Genomic DNA, 19,111 nt, shown 5'->3' with positions numbered 1-19,111 from the left:
AACCCAGTATTTCTTCCTATAGAGGTTTTTGCTGGATTTCTGTGGATTCCTAACATGGCAAGTTGTAATTCTTTGCATCCACCTGTCTGGGTGTCTAATTTTGAGGACAGTGGTTTGCTCTGTGATCTTACTTCTCTAGTTGATCCAAGGAGAACTGGTGATCTTCTGGGTGTCTTCCGAGTTTTAGTTGCTGTTAAGATGGAGTGACTGGAGAAGGCAATGGCACCCCATTCCAGTACTCTTGCCTGGGAACTCCCATGGACTGAGGAGCCTGGTGGGCTGCAGTCCATGGGATCGCTAAGAGTCAGACACGACTGAGTGACTTCACTTTCACCTTTCACTTTCATACATTGGAGAAGGAAACGGCAACCCACTCCAATGTTCTTGCCTGGAGAATCCCAGGGACGGAGGAGCCTGGTGGGCTGCCGTCTATGGGGTCGCACAGAGTTGGACACGACTGAAGCGACTTAGCGGCAGCAGCGGTAGCAGGATGGAGTGACAGTTTGTAAGCTTCTTATATGCCAGACCAGAAACTGAAGTCCTCAGTCAACATTCTTTAGTTGCAGGAAATGGAAACTTTCTGGCTAACTCAAGGAGGAAAAAAATAAGAAGAATAAAAGAAGTAATTTACTGAAGGCTCTGGGTGGCTCACAGAATCACATGAAGTCATATGCAGACAAGTTATGGCAAGTACAGAGTCCAGAGATGCTCTGGGCTTGCAGGCCTGCCTTAGGTCACATGCCCCACACTTCACAGTCAGGAAGAGCACTCCCCCCAAAGGGAGTGAAATGGATTCTTCCTGAAAGGAAATTTAGGGTTAAAGGAGCAGGGGGTGCATTACAGGAATAGAAGGAAACCAAGAAAAAGAGAAAACCAAGCAACTGCTCAAGTTCTGGTTCACTTCTGATGGCCTTCCACTGGGACTCTTGTTTTTAGTGCTAAGTGTCTGACTCTTTTGTGTCTCCCCCGGGGGACTGTAGTCCCCCAGGCTTCTTTCTCTGTAAGATTTCCCAGGCAAGACTACTAGAGTAGTTGCCATTTCCTTCTCCTGGGCATCTTCTCAACCGAGGAGTCAAACCCAAGTGTTCTGCATTGCAAGCGGGTTTTTTTTTTTTTTTTTTTAGCTGCTGAGCCACCAAGAAAGCACGTTCCACTGTGTAGGAGGACCACAGTTAATTTTTTAGATTTGAGACTCTTGAAATTCCTTTCCAGTGTTATAATTTTGTACATTCTTTGTACATAATGAATTTTTGGTTCTTAGGGGCTGGTTCTCAATATGAAAATATATAAACTCTGCTGATAGGAATGTCACATTATTTATTAGTTGTGTTATTTTAGACTTCTTTCACTTGATTTTGTGTTCTAAGTATCCATATTATATCTCCCTTCATCTATTTAGAGTCAACATTAGAGGAAAGAAATTGTAGGTAATTTTCTTCCTAATGTTCCTTTTTTCCTTTGAAACAGAACAAAACTCTTTGAAGAGATTTCTGTCTCATGCCTGATTCAGAATCTGCTTTGCCTTCCAAGGAGAATTAAAGGCGAAAAATCAGGGGCCTAATTCAATTTGTGACCCCATGGACAGCAAGATTGCTGGGACAAATATCAATAACCAGGCTTCCCTGCCCATCACCAACTCGAGTCGGTGATGCCATCCAACCATCTCAGCCTCTGTTGTCCCCTTCTCCTCCCACCTTCAATCTTTCCCAGCATAAGGGCCTTTTCCAATGAGTCAGTTCTTCGCATCAGGTGGCCAAAGTATTGGAGTTTCAGCTTCAACATCAGTCCTTCCAATGAATATTCAGGACTGATTTCCTTTAGGATGAACTGGGTGGATCTCCTTTCAGTGTAAGGGGCTCTCAAGGGTCTTCCCCAACACCACAGTTCAAAAGTACCAGTTCTTTGGCACTCAGCTTTCTTTGTAGTCCAACTCTCACATCTACACATGACTACTGGAAAAACCGTAGCTTTGACCAGATGGACCTTTGTTGGCAAAGTAGTGTCTATGCTTTTGAATATACTGTCTAGGTTGGTCATAGCTTATCTTTCAAGGAGCAAGCATCTTTTAATTTCAGGGCTGCAGTCACCATCTGCAGTGATTTTGGAGCCCCCCAAAATAAAGTCTCTCACTGTTTCTATTGTTTCTCCATCTATTTGCCACGAAGTGATGGGACTGGATGCCATGATCTTCGTTTTCTGAATGTTGAGATTTAAGCCAACTTTTTCACTCTCCTCTTTCACTTTCATCAAGAGGCTCTTTAGTTCTTCTTCCCTTTCTGCCATAAGGGTGGTGTCATCTGTATATCTGAGGTTATTGATATTTCTCCCGGCAATCTTGATTCCAGCTTGTGCTTCATCCAGCGTGGCATTTGCATGATGTACTGTGCATATAAGTTAAATAAGCAGGGCGACAATATACAGCCTTGACATACTCCTTTCCCAATATGGAACCAGTCTGTTGTTCCATGTCCAGTTCTAACTGTTGCTTCCTGACCTGCATACAGATTTCTTAGGAGGTAGGTCAGGTGGTCTGGTATTCCCATCTCTTGAAGAATTTTCCAGTTTGTTGTGATCCACACAAAGGCTTTGGCATAGTCAATAAAGCAGAAATAAATGTTTTTCTGGAACTCTTAATTTTTGATGATCCAGCAGATGTTTGCAATTTGATCTCTGGTTCCTCTGCCTTTTCTAAATCCACCTTGAACATCTGGAAGTTCTCGGTTCGCATACTGTTGAAGCCTGGCTTGGAGAATTTTGAGCATTACTTTGCTAGTGTGTGAGATGAGTGGAATTGTGCAGTCGTTTGAACATTCTTGGGCATTGCCTTTCTTTGGGGTTGGAATGAAAACTGACCTTTTCCAGTCCTGTGGCCACTGCTGAGTTTTCCAACTTTGCTGGCATATTGAGTGCATGACTTTCCCAGCATTATCTTTTAGGATTTGAAATAGCTCAACTGGAATTCTATCACCTCCACTAGCTTTGTTCGTAGTGATGCTTCCTAAGGCCCACTTGACTTTGCATTCCAGGATATCTGGCTCTAGGTGAGTGATCACACCATCATGGTTATCTGGGTCATGAAGATGTTTTTTTTTTTTAATAGTTCTGTGTTTTCTTGCCACCTCTTCTTAATATCTTCTGCTTCTGTTAGGTCCATACCATTTCTGTCCTTTATTGAGCCTATCTTTGCATAAAATGTTTCCTTGGTATCTCTAATTTTCTTGAAGAGATCTCTAGTCTTTCCCATTCTATTGTTTTCCTCTATTTGTTTGCACTGATCACTGAGGAAAGCTTTCTTATCTCTCCTTGCTATTCTTTGGAACTCTGCATTCGGATGGGTATATCTTCCCTTTTCTCCTTTGCCTTTAGCTTCTCTTCTTTTCTCAGCTATTTGTAAGTCCTCCTCAACTATTTTGCCTTTTTGCACTTCTCTTTCTTGGGGATGGTCTTGATCATTGCCTCCTTTACAAAGTCACGAAACTCCTTCCATAGCTCTTCAGGCACTCTGTCTATCAGATTTAATCCCTTGAATCTATTTGTCATTTCCACTGTATAATTGTAAGGGATTTGATTTAGGTCATACCTGAATTATCTAATGGTTTTCCCTACTTTCTTCAATTTAAGTCTGAATTTGGCAATAAGGAGTTCATAATCTGAGCCACAGTCAGCCCCTGGACTTGTTTTTGCTGACTGTATAGAGCTTCTCCATCTTTGGCTGAAAAGATATAATCAATCTGATTTCAGTATTGACCATCTGGTGATGGTCAACTGGAGGGGCCTACTTGGCTACTTGCTAATGAATGGTTTGGGGAATAAAGAGCTATGATTTCTTATTTACAGCAGTCCTGATCACCATCTTTTTCTGCATAGCTAGTTTATCAGTTTGGAATCAGTTTCAGACAACAGAATCCACTCAGTAGTTGGGGCTGAAGGGGATTTGTTAACAGGCATTGGTTGTCTTAGTCACCCACTGGAAGGACTGCAGGAGTAAGCTCAAAGTTGAGCTTTCTGGAATAAGAATTACAATGCCTCTGCTGTGAGTCAGAGTTCACAGGAAGTGGCAGCTAAACGGTATACCATAAAGTATGCTGTTGTGGATGGCCTGCAGTGACACTTTGAGAAAAGTGACATCAGAGAGCAATCAGGGAAGAGAAGTTAGCAAAGGAGATTGTGAAAGAGTAGCAGAGAGGTCAGAGGGCATCCAGGAGTACGGGTCACAGAGGCTGAGGGAAGAGTTTCGGCAGAAGAAAGTGGAAAAGAGGATCTAAGAAATGTCCCGTCTAAGAAGAGGCAATAAAGCGGTGGTTGGAAAACTTGCAAGAACCATTCTAGTGAGATTAATGAAGCCAGAATGCAGTGGGTGAAGGAGCAAGTGGGAGGTATGAAAACAAAGACAAGCGTACACCACTCTTGCAGAAAGCCTGACTGTGAAGGAGAAGAAAGAGTAGGGTGGCTGTCAGAGTGGGACATAGTGGGAAGAGGGTGACTCCTTTTTTAGAAGATGGGAGAAACTAGTAGCACATTTTAAAATGTTCATGAGGAGAATCCTATCGAGTAGAAGTAGTTGAGCACAGGGAAGAAGAATGTGCAGTAGATGGCGTGTGGTTCTTCGAGAGATGGGAAGGGGTAGGACGAGAGATCTGAGGAGATAGCGGAAGTAGGAGGATCAAAGAAACGAATACCTGCAATGGAGAACAGGAGAGTCACTGGGCAGCCCTGAGTCCTTATATGGAACTCTGTATATTAAGAACGACAAATTTCAAATATCTAAGATACAGATGTATCTTAGAGGTGGTGAAGGACTCCAGGAGATGGTGAAGGACAGAGAAGCCTGGCATGCTGCAGTTCATGGATCATAAAGAGTCAGACATGACTGAGCAACTGAACACAGTAAAAAGATGCAGATCCTAAAATGCTGGACTGGCTGAGGGAAGGCGGGATGGGAGCTGTGCAAATCCTATCCATATAAAACTGGGACACTAGAAGACCTGTGGATCAGTTGTTTCTGATTACATACAGTGAATACAACTTAAACTGGGTGGTAAAATGAAGGGACTGTATTAGCTTAAAAGGAAAAGTTAAAAATTGTGTAGACTTCAGGCATAGGTTGATCAAGGCTCCCGTTGTGATTTACTCTATTCAGGCCCACTCCATGTGCTGGCTTTGTTCCTATTCTGGCTTCCCTCAGGGTTACACTTGGACTGCTAGCAGCAGTCAGGGTTGAGGATTCCAGAAAAAATTGAAGAAAGAGTCGAGAGGGAGGAGGAAAAATACCTGCCTTCTTCCTTCTAGCCAATCTCCCACCATTTCTTCTTCTCTTGGCAGAACCTAACAAAAGCCAGAGGGAAGGGGGCATAAAATCACAGAACAAATGAGCAGAAGGATAGGGAAATGGGTCTGCAGACAAACAGGCAGATATCTGGCACAGGCCCAAGAGATGCATGCATGCATGCTAAGTCACTTCAGTCATGCCTGACTCTTTGCAGCCCTGTGAACTGTAGCCCACCAGGCTCCTCTGTCCATGGGATTCTCCAGGCAAGAATACTGGAATGGGTTGCCATGCCCTCCTCCAGGGGATCTTCCCAACCCAGGGATCAAACCCATGTCTCTTGCATCTCCTGCCTTGGCAGCCAGGTTCTTTACCACTAGTGCCACCTGGGAAGCCCTGGCCCAAGAGGTATTGAACAGCAAAAATAGAGTGACCTTGGAGCAAGGCATTCAGAGCTCCTCCCAGCACACAGAACCTGAGGAAGCCACAACCAGCTCATGGAGGACCTGGCCTTCCTACATCCTGGGAGGTGATGACTGTCAGGTATTGCTGGGACAGTATGTTATTAGAAGTGGTATGACACTGTGAGTGTGAGTTTGCCTCTCAGTGATCCAGTTCTTCTCTGCCTACAGTTAGTCAGGGCGTAGCTGAATGAATCACTGAGAGGCATTCATATCACATGGAGATCCTGGGTGCTGGAAGCCAGCTGCAGCTCTAAGCCAGGACTTGGGGCTGATTTTAGGAAAGGGGGCAAGCACACTTAGATTATGCAGTTGTATTACATAAGCCAAGCATACATGGAAAGAAGAGGGTAGGCTAGCCAGCCGTATGCTGGGCTGTGGTTGCTATCATTTGGGGCTGCTGGCATATATTTTTCTCCTTCCTTCTGTAACCAGCTGCTTCAGAACTTGGATAGGAACCCTGCATGGGTAAGACACTCAGCTTGGACAAGTGCTTTACACAGCGCCCATCAGCCCAAACCTTCAGTCTCCCATTGTCCTTGTCCTCATGCTCCCTAAGAGTTAGGATTACAGAGGTATGCCTGTGCACCAGATGGCCAAGGGGATGGACGATGAGGTGGACAGCTGTTGTTTTTATCTGCCCATCACCCCTTCCTTTGGAGAACGAAACTTTCCCCTCCTTGTAGTTCTGGAAAGGGCTGTAAATCACAAGCACCTGTACCCTATTACCTTAGAAGAGTCCATGTGACCTGAGCTAGGTTAAGCCAATCAGATACTCCCTCCCAGGAATGTGAGTTGGGAACAGATACAACAGGGCCAGAAAGCAGCCGAAGTTGGCTCTCTCTCCCTGGAGAGCCGCTGGCTGGGGGCAGGAGTTCCCAGCTGGGATCTTGAGCTCTGTCCTGTTCTTTGTCCTTCTTGAGGTCTGGCTGGTCAGCTTTGTGCATTCTGAGAATCCCTCAGTACTGAGAGGAGAATTTTATGTTCCTAATAACCACAAACCCCTACCTGAAACAAGAGGGTGCTGCAACTAAGAGCTGGTGCAGCCAAAATAAATAAATAAACAAATCTTTTACTTATAAAAAAAGTAATATACTAAGAATGCTTCTTCAGGACAAACTTCCATTTTCCCATTCTGCCTGTTCATTTCTGTAAAAAGGATAATGTCTTTTCTTGTGTTTATTAGCGTCATTGTCGTTGTTTAGTTGCTAAGCTGTGGCCGACTCTTTGCGACCCCACGGACTATAGCCCACCAGGCTCCTGCGTCCGTGGGATTTTCCAGGCAAGAATCCTAGAGGGGGTTACCATTTCCTTCTCCTTATTAGCGTCACACATGCTATGAATTTAGGAATGTTTGCTGAAGGTTATCTTCTGAACATACAATGTACAAATGCAGTCCTAAACATGATGCTTACAAATACTTTATTCTTAATTCATACATTTGTTTTTCAGCAAAAAATGCATAGTTATTTATACAGATTTTCATATTCAAGATCATAGGGAACAAAGGTCTCAAGAAACCGAAATCATGGCGAATTATACAACAGACATGACTCATTTTTGTTCAGCTACATGCACAGAACTGACCAAGTGATAGCTATTTCTATGGACTATTTTTGCTTAATGTATCAGGTCATATGGGATTATGATTAAATAATGCTTTTCTGGGAGAATTCACCAACGATTTGAATCCATACTGTAGTACCTGTTCGTACACCCTGAGAAAGCCTCGCCAGCTAGCTAAACACAGCTATTTAGGATATAGATGGTGACTGGAGTTAGGGTCGCTTAAGAATTAATTTAACAAGCAGTGGAAAAACATTATTCAGTGTCTTTTTTCATGCCTGCATTTTCCTTTACTCTCCCCTTCCTCCATTAACACCATTAAATGAACTTAAAAAATACTGACACAAGGAGGTCTCCGTTTGCTCACTGGTAAGTCCTCTCTCTGCCTCTGACCTGAGGGGGGAAAATGTGTACGGCCCTTCAATTAATGACTGCAAATGGGGACCTGCTGGTTGTGCATCCTTGTAAATTTGAGTGCAGCCATTGTACTTAAAGCCTTACTTTAGAAATGGATGAACCTCCTAAGGCAGATGGTTTGAGAAGGCCTAAATACACATGGAATCCTTTTAGAAACCTTTTGTCTTCAAGGCTGAGTTTGTGGCAAGTGAAAGCTTTGAGGGTGGTGGATACAGTCTAGGAGAAAGCTGAAATGGACAGAGCTCAGAGCTAGCACGTGCTTTATTTAGAGAGAAGAGTGGGCATGGTATCCTCCCCTATCCCTGAAATAGAGCCTTTTCCTGGATGGCATGAGGCTTTATTCATCTTTCTGCTCCAGAGAAACCAGGAGCGGAGTGTCCAGGGCTGCACATTTTCCTGGCTATGTTATCCACAAGCCTACTACGTTTGGTGATTGAACCCTCATCAAAGTGAACTGGGCCTCATTTCTGTATTGCCTTGGTACTCAGTTGCTTAGTTTTGCTCGTAGCCTCCATAAAAGGAAACAAACCTGGTAGAAAAGTGGACCGTCTGTGCTCAGCCTTGTTGGAAGAGTGCATTTAATGACATTTCTAACTATAACAGAATTTTGAAAAGACTTTTAAATGCAGCCTAGTGACATACCTATTACATAGCTGACCTGTATTCTTTTTTAGAAAATGATTTTTATCCATCTTTAAACTATACACTATTTACATGTTTTAAGACCTCCTAGGTCTTTATCATTTGGGTAAGAGCTCCAGGTGATTAAATTCCCAGGACAAAGATGAGGCTTTCCAAAAAGCGCTGGTTCTCATCTGTGTGCTAAGGCCAGTTTTTACAAACAAATTGCTGTTATAAACATTTAAATATAAAATTAGGATACTTCTCTAAAAATTTTGCCTATTAATTTTCATTTTTGCATCCAGCATACTACAAACAGATCATGCTATCTAACTAGAGATTGACCTAAAAGAAGAAATAAAATCAATGTGTCCCTGTTCTTCATCTGGAAACAAGGGTTATTTACACGGGGTCCTTTCTCAAGGTTGTGGTGAGCTGTGAGGAGAAGGGCCATTTCTTCAGGATGGTTTAAAAACCATCCGAAGATACCCCCTACCCCCAACTCCTGCTTGAGTGCTTATTGCATATTTTAGGTGGAGTATAAGGCATGAGAAAGGTGGCCAGCCACTTTTACACATTCGAGAATAATGTTACACATTCAAGAAATGCCATGTTTGGAACAGCTTTCAGAGATTGTTCAAGAACAAAAAATATTAAAGGTCGTGCATTTAGAAACTTTAGAAGCTTCTGCATTTAGAAGCATAGTACATTGGAAACATTTTCAAAAGCTCAAACCCAAAGCTGTGTTTCACTGAGTTAAATAGTCAATATGTGAGCATTTCTGCTGAATCTAGGTATGTGTTCAGAGCTTTAAAAAAGTCACATCCTGCCACAATTAACAGCCAAATAAGCATTCTTGGCCTCTGACCTATAAATAAACACTCTAATTCTGCAACTCACTGACAGACTCTGAAGAAGCTGTTTGGGAACAAAAAGTCCACAAACTCGTTAGAAATCTGCAAACCAGAAATGCAATCCATTTGTCCTTTTTCTAATGACGACAAAATTTGCATTGGCTTTTGGAATAGTGACTAAGAGTGGACATCTATTTTCACAGATAAATAGTTATTCATAATATTGAAGGAATAAACTCTTCAGTAGGAAGACATGCAGACTCACAACACGGTACAATAGCACTCAGCTTCCACCAATGATTGTTTCCTTTTTCAGTGTGTCTAGACTCATTTGCTTTCTGTTAGATATATGTCAGAGAGTATTGGCAGTCCTTCAAGAAAATGATTCAAAAGGTGATTAAAAATTGGCTGGTGTTATCCCCTCATGCCTTTCTGCCTTATGTCCTAATTTTATGGAGACAAATTAAAGACATGAAGCCACGGGTACATGCGCTACTCAAAATATACCGAGGTGCTTGTGCTCAGGTCAAAACCTACAGGATGTGGTCAGACTGACAAACAGAATTCTTCATCTGCCTATATGAGCACGAATGCCCTGGGAATGCACATGCTTTTCTAGGGACAAAATGTAAACCTCGGGCAAAATTGTCCGTAATTAAACTTGTCCCATTCTGACTGTGTGAATTGAATCCTCCTCATTCTTCCTTTCTCATGCCTCCTTTCTAGCTTTTTCACACCTGATATTTTTTCCTAGATAACTTTCTCCAGATTAATTTTTTTTCTGAAACAAGGTACATAGGTTACAACACACCTAAAGGAGGGGAAAAGCTAAAGAACATTAGTTAATCTTAGCTAATCTTTGGAGATATAAGCATTTAAGTTCACATTAAAAAATTAATTACACTATCTATGAAATGCACACTTAATAATATCACAGTCTAGGCACTTTGGATGAATCTTACTTCATAGTGATATGAACACTACGAACCTTCCAAAAGTGATTGTTATTTATTAATTAGTAGTGATGACAAATTTTTCAATTCTTTGTGCATATGCCTTCTCTCCCTTCACCTGGATTATCCATTAAACTTTCTAGTTATTTTTACCTATAATATTCACACAGACCTAGAATCAGAAAGAAAGAAAAGGAGGGAAGGGAGGAAGAAAACTATAGAAAGAAAAAAGAAAGAAATCAGTTGTGGGTAAATTAAGATGTTAATTGAAATAAGATGCTATGCATTGTTCTTAGACTAATAGGAGAAAAGAACCAAACTCAGTGGCTTAGGACATTGTGCTTACGGCCAAGGGTACAGTTGGGTCCCTGGTCAGAGGGTTTTTTCTACCTCTATTCCACCAGCAGAGGGTGATGGCTGTAATGATATGGATTGTTCCTGGCCCAGCATCTTACATGCAGAAGGTGCTCAATGATCACTAAAGGCATTATATGAACAAAAAAATGAAAATCGGCTCACAGGACTCTTACAGAGTGAAGTTAGCAATGGCAGACTTCAACAGGTGAGCTTCAACAACTTAAAAAGTTCAACATCCTTAAAAAGGATAAAAAGTACTTAAGTGGTTAATAATAACATTTTGTTTACAACATTATAATCTAAATTCAAGGATGTGTGCTTGTGAAGTCGCTCCAGTCATGTGCGACTCTGCACCCTTATGGACTGTACTCAGCCAGGCTCCTCTATCCGTGGGATTCTCCAGGCAAGAATACTGATGTGGGTTGCCCTGCCCTCCTTCAGGGGATCTTCCTGACCCAGGGATTGAACTTGCGTCTCCTATGTCCCCTGTATTGGCAAGGCAAGTTCTTTACCACTTTACTAGTTCTTTACCACTAGTGCCACCTGGGAAGCCCAAATTCAAGGACAGCCATCTCTAACCTTGCTGTTTTGTAATTATAAGGTAATCAATTAAAGGAGGAAAATATATATATATCCAGTTAGTGTCAATATGCTTGGCCAGGCATCATAGCCATATGAATTAGTAAACACAATTGAGCGCACAACCATCCCCACATTATGTCACCTTGGGGGACCAATGGTATAACCCTGAAATGGAGATAACCCCTACAGTATCTTTCTCCTAGTAGAGTTTTGTGCATATTAAATCAAGTTGTGAAGAGATCTGAAGATTAAAATCCCTGCTTATTATTGCTGTTAGCTCTCAGATTCAGCACCAAATCAGAAAAAAGTTAGAAAAATCATCTCCATCCCCAGATTTTGCATTCTTCGGAATGATTCCCCTGAAGCAGTAAGATGAATTAGGTGAAATGGGTTTTGACTGAAATCACTTACAGGCAGGATTTATGAATGGAAACATGGGAAGGCCACTGTGGCCAGCTGTGAAGCCCCACACTTTCTTCCCGGGCTATTTATAGAAAGTATATGGCCAGGGGGAAAGATCACGTTTATTTTTACAAGCCACTCATGACATGACTGAAGAACTCACTTCCTCTCTCTGGGAAGGTCACCCTCTTCACCTGAAGGTGCAGATACAAGAGTGACAGGAAAGAAGGGGACCCCCTTCACCCTGGCCAATTAAGTCAGCCTGAGTCAGTTCCAGAGACCAACCCACGGGGTGACAGGCATGCAAGTCAAACACCCTCATTTCCCAGGCATGACTGCTCCTTGAGATGTCACCTAGATCATGACTAACAAGTAAAAATAAAATGCATTACATAATAAGGTTCAAAATTCTACTGCTGAAATAGGTTGTACAGAGATAAAGGAGTGCATTTTGACTTATTATTTGTGCTATATTTTGAACAGCTGAACACTATAAACTAAGACTGAATTTTAAAGGATGTAGCAACATGGAGAGTGTGAAAAAACATTTTAAATATTTTACAAGCAATTATATTGTGATTGCCATATTATCCCTGAAATATGTAATACATCTGGAGAGTTCCATGCAAATGTGGAGACTGAGTAAATATTTGCTGATTCTCAAAAATCATATTTTACCTTGACTGAAATCTGATATCATTTAGCAAATAACATATACAGTTTCACAAATCATCCCTTGGTCCTATGTAGTATATAGGGTACCTATTGGAACACAAAGTAAAGCCAAACCACTGTTTTCCACCAGACTGTCCTTTGTCAATGTTGTCTGTGGTACATAAAAAACCAAGATGGAGTAGGAAAGGGAAAGTGCAGGAAGGAAGAGACAAAGGGAACGAAAGTGAGACTTCACCCTGCAGAAACCTTCCAGGGGAAAAGTGTGTCATCTTACTGAGCTCATGTATCATAATCACTTGAAAACGATATGGGTATAATTTTATCCTTAAGTGGCCTCTGCTTAAGGACAAAGACACAGGGCAAGAAGAGAATTTCGTTTGAGAACCTGGAAGATCGCCAACAAAAACGTAAAACAACAGATATGGGCTTAATTTCTCAAACTCATTGACATTTTTTAGAAGTCTGTCTCTAGAAAGTTTCTTCTGAAAAAGGAGATGGCTATTTCACCAGGAAGACCCAAAATACTTCCCAACCTGTTCAACTAGCTTCCAAACTAACATTCTTTGGGGTTCTAGAAGAGACAGCAATGACATGCAAATGAGTTTGCCTGCAGAAATAGCCTGATTTCCACAACTGTCCTTGAACACACATTCCAAATGGAGTTACAGCTGAGTATTAACATCCGTGGCAGGCACAACTCTCAGTCTCTGTAACGTAACCTAACAGGAATCTCCTTGCACTTTGCCAAAGACGAGACATTGACACCTATCAGCCCACTTGCAAAGTGTATTCATGGTCCCATTAAGAGGTCCTAAGTCAAATACAGACATACATAAAGTTTACGTCTGTGTGCAGTTAACACACAAGGATACTGGTTCCTCCAGGGAGCTGTGCTGAACCTCTCTGATTACAAATACAGTAGCGATTAAAAGCATAAACAAAAACAGCAGTCTTGGCAGGAGCATCAGCCTACCAGTGCTGAAGTAAGTGTTCATCTACCTTCTGTGCTTGATCTAAATTATACCGTGAAGGCAACACTTCCCCATTCAATGACTTATTTGGCTCTTCACCAAAAGGAATTGTCAGGAAGTGTGATAAGCATTTAAATCACCTCACTAGTTTGTGTTAATCTAGAGTTGCCATCTCAGGACCAGGAGAGCATTTATGAGAACTATCTTAAGTAACACTGGCCAATGTGGTTGTCAGACAGGATCTCAGGAATGTGTTTCCCAAATTTTTCAATGACTTTGGATGACTGCCGTTCATTTCCATAGTCTGGACCCAAATGAGACTTCAGTGCTTAACTAGGGAAAGGTCACCTTATTTAGCTTAAACTACAGCTCAAGTAACATACTCCTGACTTTTCATAATACAACTGCCACATTTATTCCTGAATACTATGATATTAATTTTAAGCAGGGATAGATGGGCACAGTCACTTTCTCCAGTGACCACATTAGGGAGCATAGCTACAGTAGTGGATTGGTTTCTTCTCCTTGTAGAGAAGGCAAGTGTTCTGCATGTCCTGGTAAGCAACTTTCAGTCCTACCAAAAACAACCAGCACCATCTTCCTTCCCTCCTGAGTGGAATGTTAAACCTTGATTTGCAATCAAGTAAGAAAAGCTTACTCCTACTGCTCTCCCCATGTAAGAAACCATTGATATTTTTGAGGACCAGTCATTTGGGCATTGCTTCAAAAGGCACATTTATTCCAGTGGCAATTTAAATCAGTAGAGAAGGAGAGAATAAGATTAAAAACAAAGCAAAAAAAAAAAAAATCAGATGGGTTTTATGGAACACATTAAAGTAAATAGGAATCTGGGATCTATACAAACCATTTAGCTCCTTCTCAATAGTTTAACCAGAGTCCCTACAGTAGAATAATTCACAGTTGTATCATGACACACATAGGCCTCCAAAAAATACTGTGTAAAAAAGTAGCTGAGAACTCTCAAGCAGCTTGCCCTGATGTCCAGTTCAAGTGTACACAATGCAGAAGGGCTGCAAAATTCAAAACTACACGACAAAGAAAATTCAGTGCAGATCACAGGCTTTGATAAATTATGAAAAAACATTGTATATATTACTATTTAAATAACATCTGAGAAAACATTTTGAAATAATTAACATGTGTTCACAGTCCATGCATTTTCTAGCAGGTTAAACCCTGGGTTTGTGTCTCCTTGCTGATTTTCTACAAAGGTCTATTCCTCAACAAATCCGAGCATTCCTCAGAACCAAATGGAAGTACCCAGGGATTTCGTCTACTTACCCTCTTTACTCCATGCCTGACCTCACAAGGGTCACTTGATATTACCTCTGGCGGAGAAGACGACTGGAAAATTGAACCGTTTGGGGTTTTAGTGGGGGTTTTATTCGCTGCCTTAGAAGGATCCCTGATGCCACAGACACCATCTGAATTTTCTCCAAGGACAAGAACCAGCTGCCTTATCCCTCCCATTTGTCCCACCTCCCTCTTCCAAAGCCCCAGGTGCGCTGAAACCCTCCTGCCTTGCTGGATTTTTCCCTTGTGGTTTCGCAGCACCCTCCTCAAGCAAAGAAGGAAACACGACAAAACTTCAAAACAAACCAACAGAAACTCCCCAACAAACTGGTGGGCGAGCCGGCAGCCTCCCCCAAGGAGGAGGCTCACTTTTTACTGTAGAATTCGGCGTTGCTGAGGAACTTCTTGATGACCAGCCCCAGGCAGACGACCAGCAGCAGCATGTAGCCCACGGTGCCCAGGAAGGTGGGCGCGTCCGGTGGCTCCTTGAGAAACTGGCGCAGGCCCTCCTCCACGTAGTACACCTGATCGTAGATGCTGAGGAAAGTGAAAATGTGGAAGAGCTGGTGGCTGTGGCCGATGATGTCGAAGAGGCCCGGCTGGATGCGCTCGGGGATCTTGCTCACGTTGAAGAAGGCAGCCACCACCAGCCAGAAGTAGCGGCGGTAGAAGTGCACGAAGAGCGTGGGGTTCTCCCCGCGCAGGTCAAAGAGCCAGCTCTCCAGCATGATGGGGCAGGCCATGCTCAGCGGCATGACGAAGACGAAGGTGCGCAGCGCGAATGGGTAAGAGCACCAGTCGGTGCGGCTCTTGCAGCAGGCCACAGTGCAGGCCACCGCCAGCACGAAGGCCACGGGCAGCACGAGCGCGCGGTAGGCGGCGATGAGGCCCGTGCAGTCCACGTGCCAGCCCAGGCGCTGCTGCACGTACGAGGTCATCACCCGGGCGTCCAACAAACTCAGGCCTGGTAACAGGTAGTAGTAGTAGGCCACGGTGCTCCCGAAGCCGTAGTAGCTGATGGACGCGTAGTCTAGGTAGAAGAAGGCGGCGCGCAGGCGCAGCGACAGGCAGCTGAACACGTGCGCCGTGCAGCTCATGGCGAAGGTCAGCAGCACGCCCGACGCGTAGCACCACAGCGGCAGCAGCCACGGATGGTGGAAGGGCACGTCGCGGCCGCTCAGGAAAAACAGGCGGCAGAACTTGCTCAGGAACAGCAGCAGCGGGATGAAGTGAGTCCAGAAGTTGAGCGTCTCATTGGTGGGCTTCAGCACCGAGGCCAGGCACTCCTGCGCCGTGCACGGCAGCCGCCGGTAGCCCGACAGGATGAAGCACTCCACGAAGTCGTCGGGCACCTCGTCCCAGCGCAACAGCGGCTTGGCGGATGCCGGAGAGTCCCCGGAGGCCAAGGCGTGGGGACGCGAGGCGGCCTCCGAAGCCGCCGCGGTCGTGCCAGGCGGGCCCTTTGTGCCCGCGCTCCTGGGCTGCAGGCGCCGCGGCATGGTGCCCAGGGCTTGGCTAGGACGCGCACCGGCGACCTCTGGCGCCGGCTCCGGCGCGCTCGCCAGTCCCCGCCGGCCGCCGTCGGAGCCTTTGTGCGCGCGCCGGGGGCGTCGCTGCAGGTTCAGAAGACCAGAGCCTCTGAACAACCGTTCCTAAAAAATAAAGAAATAAATACAAATAATCATCGATCTCAAGCGCGTACCAACCGGCAGGAGCCCGCGGGGCACGGCGGCCCCTTCGCCAGGCTCCCCGCTACCGGCTCGCGGCCGCCCGCGCTGCGGCAGCGGCGGCGGCGGCGCGACTGACTGCGGCGGCGGCGGCGCTGCTGCGGTGACTGGGCATCGCGAGGTGCGGGCGCAGCCGCCGCCGCCCCCGGCTCGGGAGGCGGGGATGGGGGGAGCTGAGGCGCTGGAGGGAGGGAGGGACGGGCGCACCGAGGGAGGGCGGGGGCCTCCCCGGCTAGTATTTCGCGGCCGCCTCGGGGGATAGAGTTGTCCTCGGTCTCGAGTTCCGTACCATCCCTCCCCTGCTCCCCCGCTTCGGGTCGCCGAAGCCCGAGCTGGCCCGTTAATGATTGATGCTGGGACCAAAGGCTGCGCCAGCGACTCGGCGACCCGCTCCGAGGGCGAGGGTCGGCTTAGGGATTCGAAACCCGACAGCCACGCGGGCGTTCGAGAGGACACTGGGGAGCCGCGTTCGCAGGGGGGCGGGGAGCTGCGGCCGCAGAAACGGGGGAAGAGGGTGAGGGGAGAGCGGCGGGCTAGTCCGAGCCGGGGCAGGGCTCAGGGATGCGCCGACCGTAATATCGGGAGCGGGCGGGGGCGCTCCGGCAATCTGGGGGCTTTGAGGCCGCGTCTGGATCAGGCCGTGTCGTTGTCAGATACCTGGTACTGCTCCTCTCTTTGCGTGTGTGTGTGTGTGTGTGTGTGCGTGCGTGCGCGCGCGCGGTTCTCACTCTCAGCACCATGTCAAGCGTTAGTTTATCTCCTTTCGTCTAGCGGACTTATTCAGGTGCGTCACCAACCTCCTTTCGTCCTTGTCCGATTCAAACGAACGGCCCTCTAAACTGGCCTGTGGTCGTGATCACCAGCCCTCGGGGGTCGCAGCCCACCCGTGCTCCTGTGTCTTTAACTAGGAATCTTGTTTGGAGCCCAGAGTCCTACAACTCAGGGCGGGCTGCTCAAACTCAGCATTTTAATGAAAATTTTCAGATGAAGACCAGGGGATTCGGAAAGCCTGTAATGATCTGAGAAATTTATTAAGAAGGGATTCCCAAGCAGAGCTGTGCCCGAGTCAAGGGCTGATTGTACGTGGGGGATGTTGATGACGGAAGACCTCAGGGAGGAGGTGCGTTCTAGCCCGAATTGAAAAGAGAACGGAGACGAATTCGTAGAGATTGGGAGGGGTGGCTTGGAAAAAGCTTTATGCATAATTTAGCAGAAGTACCTGGCAGGCTAGGTTGAGTGGCTGGAGGCCAGAAGAAAGGAAGACTGAAGAATGGAAAAACGGTTGTGATGCACTGCGCTGTGAAAATATGCCCTTGAGCCTTGTGAATAGAGGGGGCTAAAAAACCTGCCTCCTGTAAAATGTTTTGTCATTTCGCGGAAGTTTCTCTTAGCAATGCCCTGAGGGTGTGACTGAGTCTGACGTGCATCCCTGACCTGCTGTGTAGTGTCATGACAATAGAGGCTAACGTTTAAGGAGCCAGGCATTGTTCTAAGTGCTTTACACTTTTAAAAATCATTTAGGCATTATTATTTTTCCCATTTTGCAGATAAGGAAGTCTAAGCACCGCGACGGTAAATAACGGGCCTAGTTGGCAGAAGGAGGTTATGAATCCTGCAAACTGCTTCTGGACCTTATGTACTTAAAGCAGAACATCCAACAACCTGATTTGCTCAAAGGAAACTATTTTCATTTCATAAATGAAAGGCCGCTTTCATCACTATAACAAATCCTTTAAGTAGGTCAAGGAAGGTTTACTTAGTGGTGGCTCAGGGGACTTAAGTTATGGATAAGAATTATTTATAACTAGGAAGTCATTCAGTATTATAAACGTCTAAAATTACTTAAAGGTATCAGAAACAAGTTTCAGCCTTCTCTTTCAAAAAAAAAAAAAAGGTTTTCTATTAGTAACTGCTTTAGCAAGCTCTTACACAATTAGGCCAAAGGTGTACTTGGGTCTCATGCCTTTCTGGAGTAACCCTTATTGATGGGTTTTAAGTAAATGAGATTTTGCTATAGTTAACTATATCTTGTTTTAGTATTTTGTTTTGCTACTGTCTATAGCCTTGTTTTAAACCAAAACCTAAGTTCTTTTCACATTTGGACTAAGGATCCAGGCTAATTTGTAAAAGAGATTAAGATTCAGGCATTTATAAATCTAACCTAGGAATGATAAAACTGAATCCAGGGCAGACTGGAAAACAAAGATTTTTTTTCTCTTCTTTATTGTTGCACAAACAACCTGAGCTGTAAAAAATGTTGATCTTATAATAATAATTCCCATATTTACTGACCTCTTGGTTGCATAATCAGCTCACTTATATAATAGAGGAGAATATAATAGTAAGTTCACATCAAGTGAAATAATGGAATTGACTGTAAATAAATGTGAAAGAAACTCTGATTAGATGAAATAACATTTATCTTTATGTGGGTGGGATGAGACTGGCGATGATAAAAGATGACGTTCTTTAAAGCACTCTATTTTATAAAGTCAAAAAATCCATCATAACATTCTTAAAAATCTTTCAGAAAGTCTTTGCAATTTCTGCTTTTCTCTTTTTTCATGTAACTGCCCTCCTGCACGAGGCACAGACTCTGCTGCAGTTTTGAACTGGTTTTCCTGAAAGCTCTCCGATGCCAGCCAAGACAAGTGTCCTGACTATTGCCTGACAAAGCCAAGTTAAAGGGAACTAGGGAAACACCACAATTCACCTAACTTATTAAAAAAAAAAAAAAAGAACCAGCGATATGATTTTTTTCTTAATTACTACCAATCTATAGAATTAATTTTCCTTAAGGTTTTTGAGCTATAAAACCTCGTTTCCCAAACCCTACAAAGGCTGGCTTTTGTAGTTTATTTTAACTCCAGTAAAATAACTGCCTCTTTGCAGTGAGAACCACAGTCCCATCCCCTGGGCTTGGCTAAACAGAGAGAAACCGTGGG

The 19,111-nt window shown here is 44.4% G+C and overlaps 1 protein-coding gene across 1 annotated transcript; it reads right to left on the bottom strand.

Moving 5' to 3' along the window:
* Positions 1-7,132: 7,132 nt before the first annotated feature.
* Positions 7,133-15,952, bottom strand: PAQR9 (progestin and adipoQ receptor family member 9). Its single transcript, XM_060405591.1, has one exon. It carries the CDS (start codon positions 15,936-15,938, stop codon positions 14,805-14,807), a length of 1,134 nt encoding a protein of 377 aa, XP_060261574.1. The 5' UTR covers positions 15,939-15,952; the 3' UTR covers positions 7,133-14,804.
* Positions 15,953-19,111: the final 3,159 nt, after the last annotated feature.

The sequence above is a fragment of the Ovis aries genome, chromosome 1 (genome assembly GCF_016772045.2).
Source record: "Ovis aries strain OAR_USU_Benz2616 breed Rambouillet chromosome 1, ARS-UI_Ramb_v3.0, whole genome shotgun sequence".
NCBI classification, from domain to species: Eukaryota; Metazoa; Chordata; class Mammalia; order Artiodactyla; family Bovidae; genus Ovis; species Ovis aries.
Note: the sequence above shows the minus strand (reverse complement) of the source record. Positions and strands in the feature narration are given on the sequence as shown.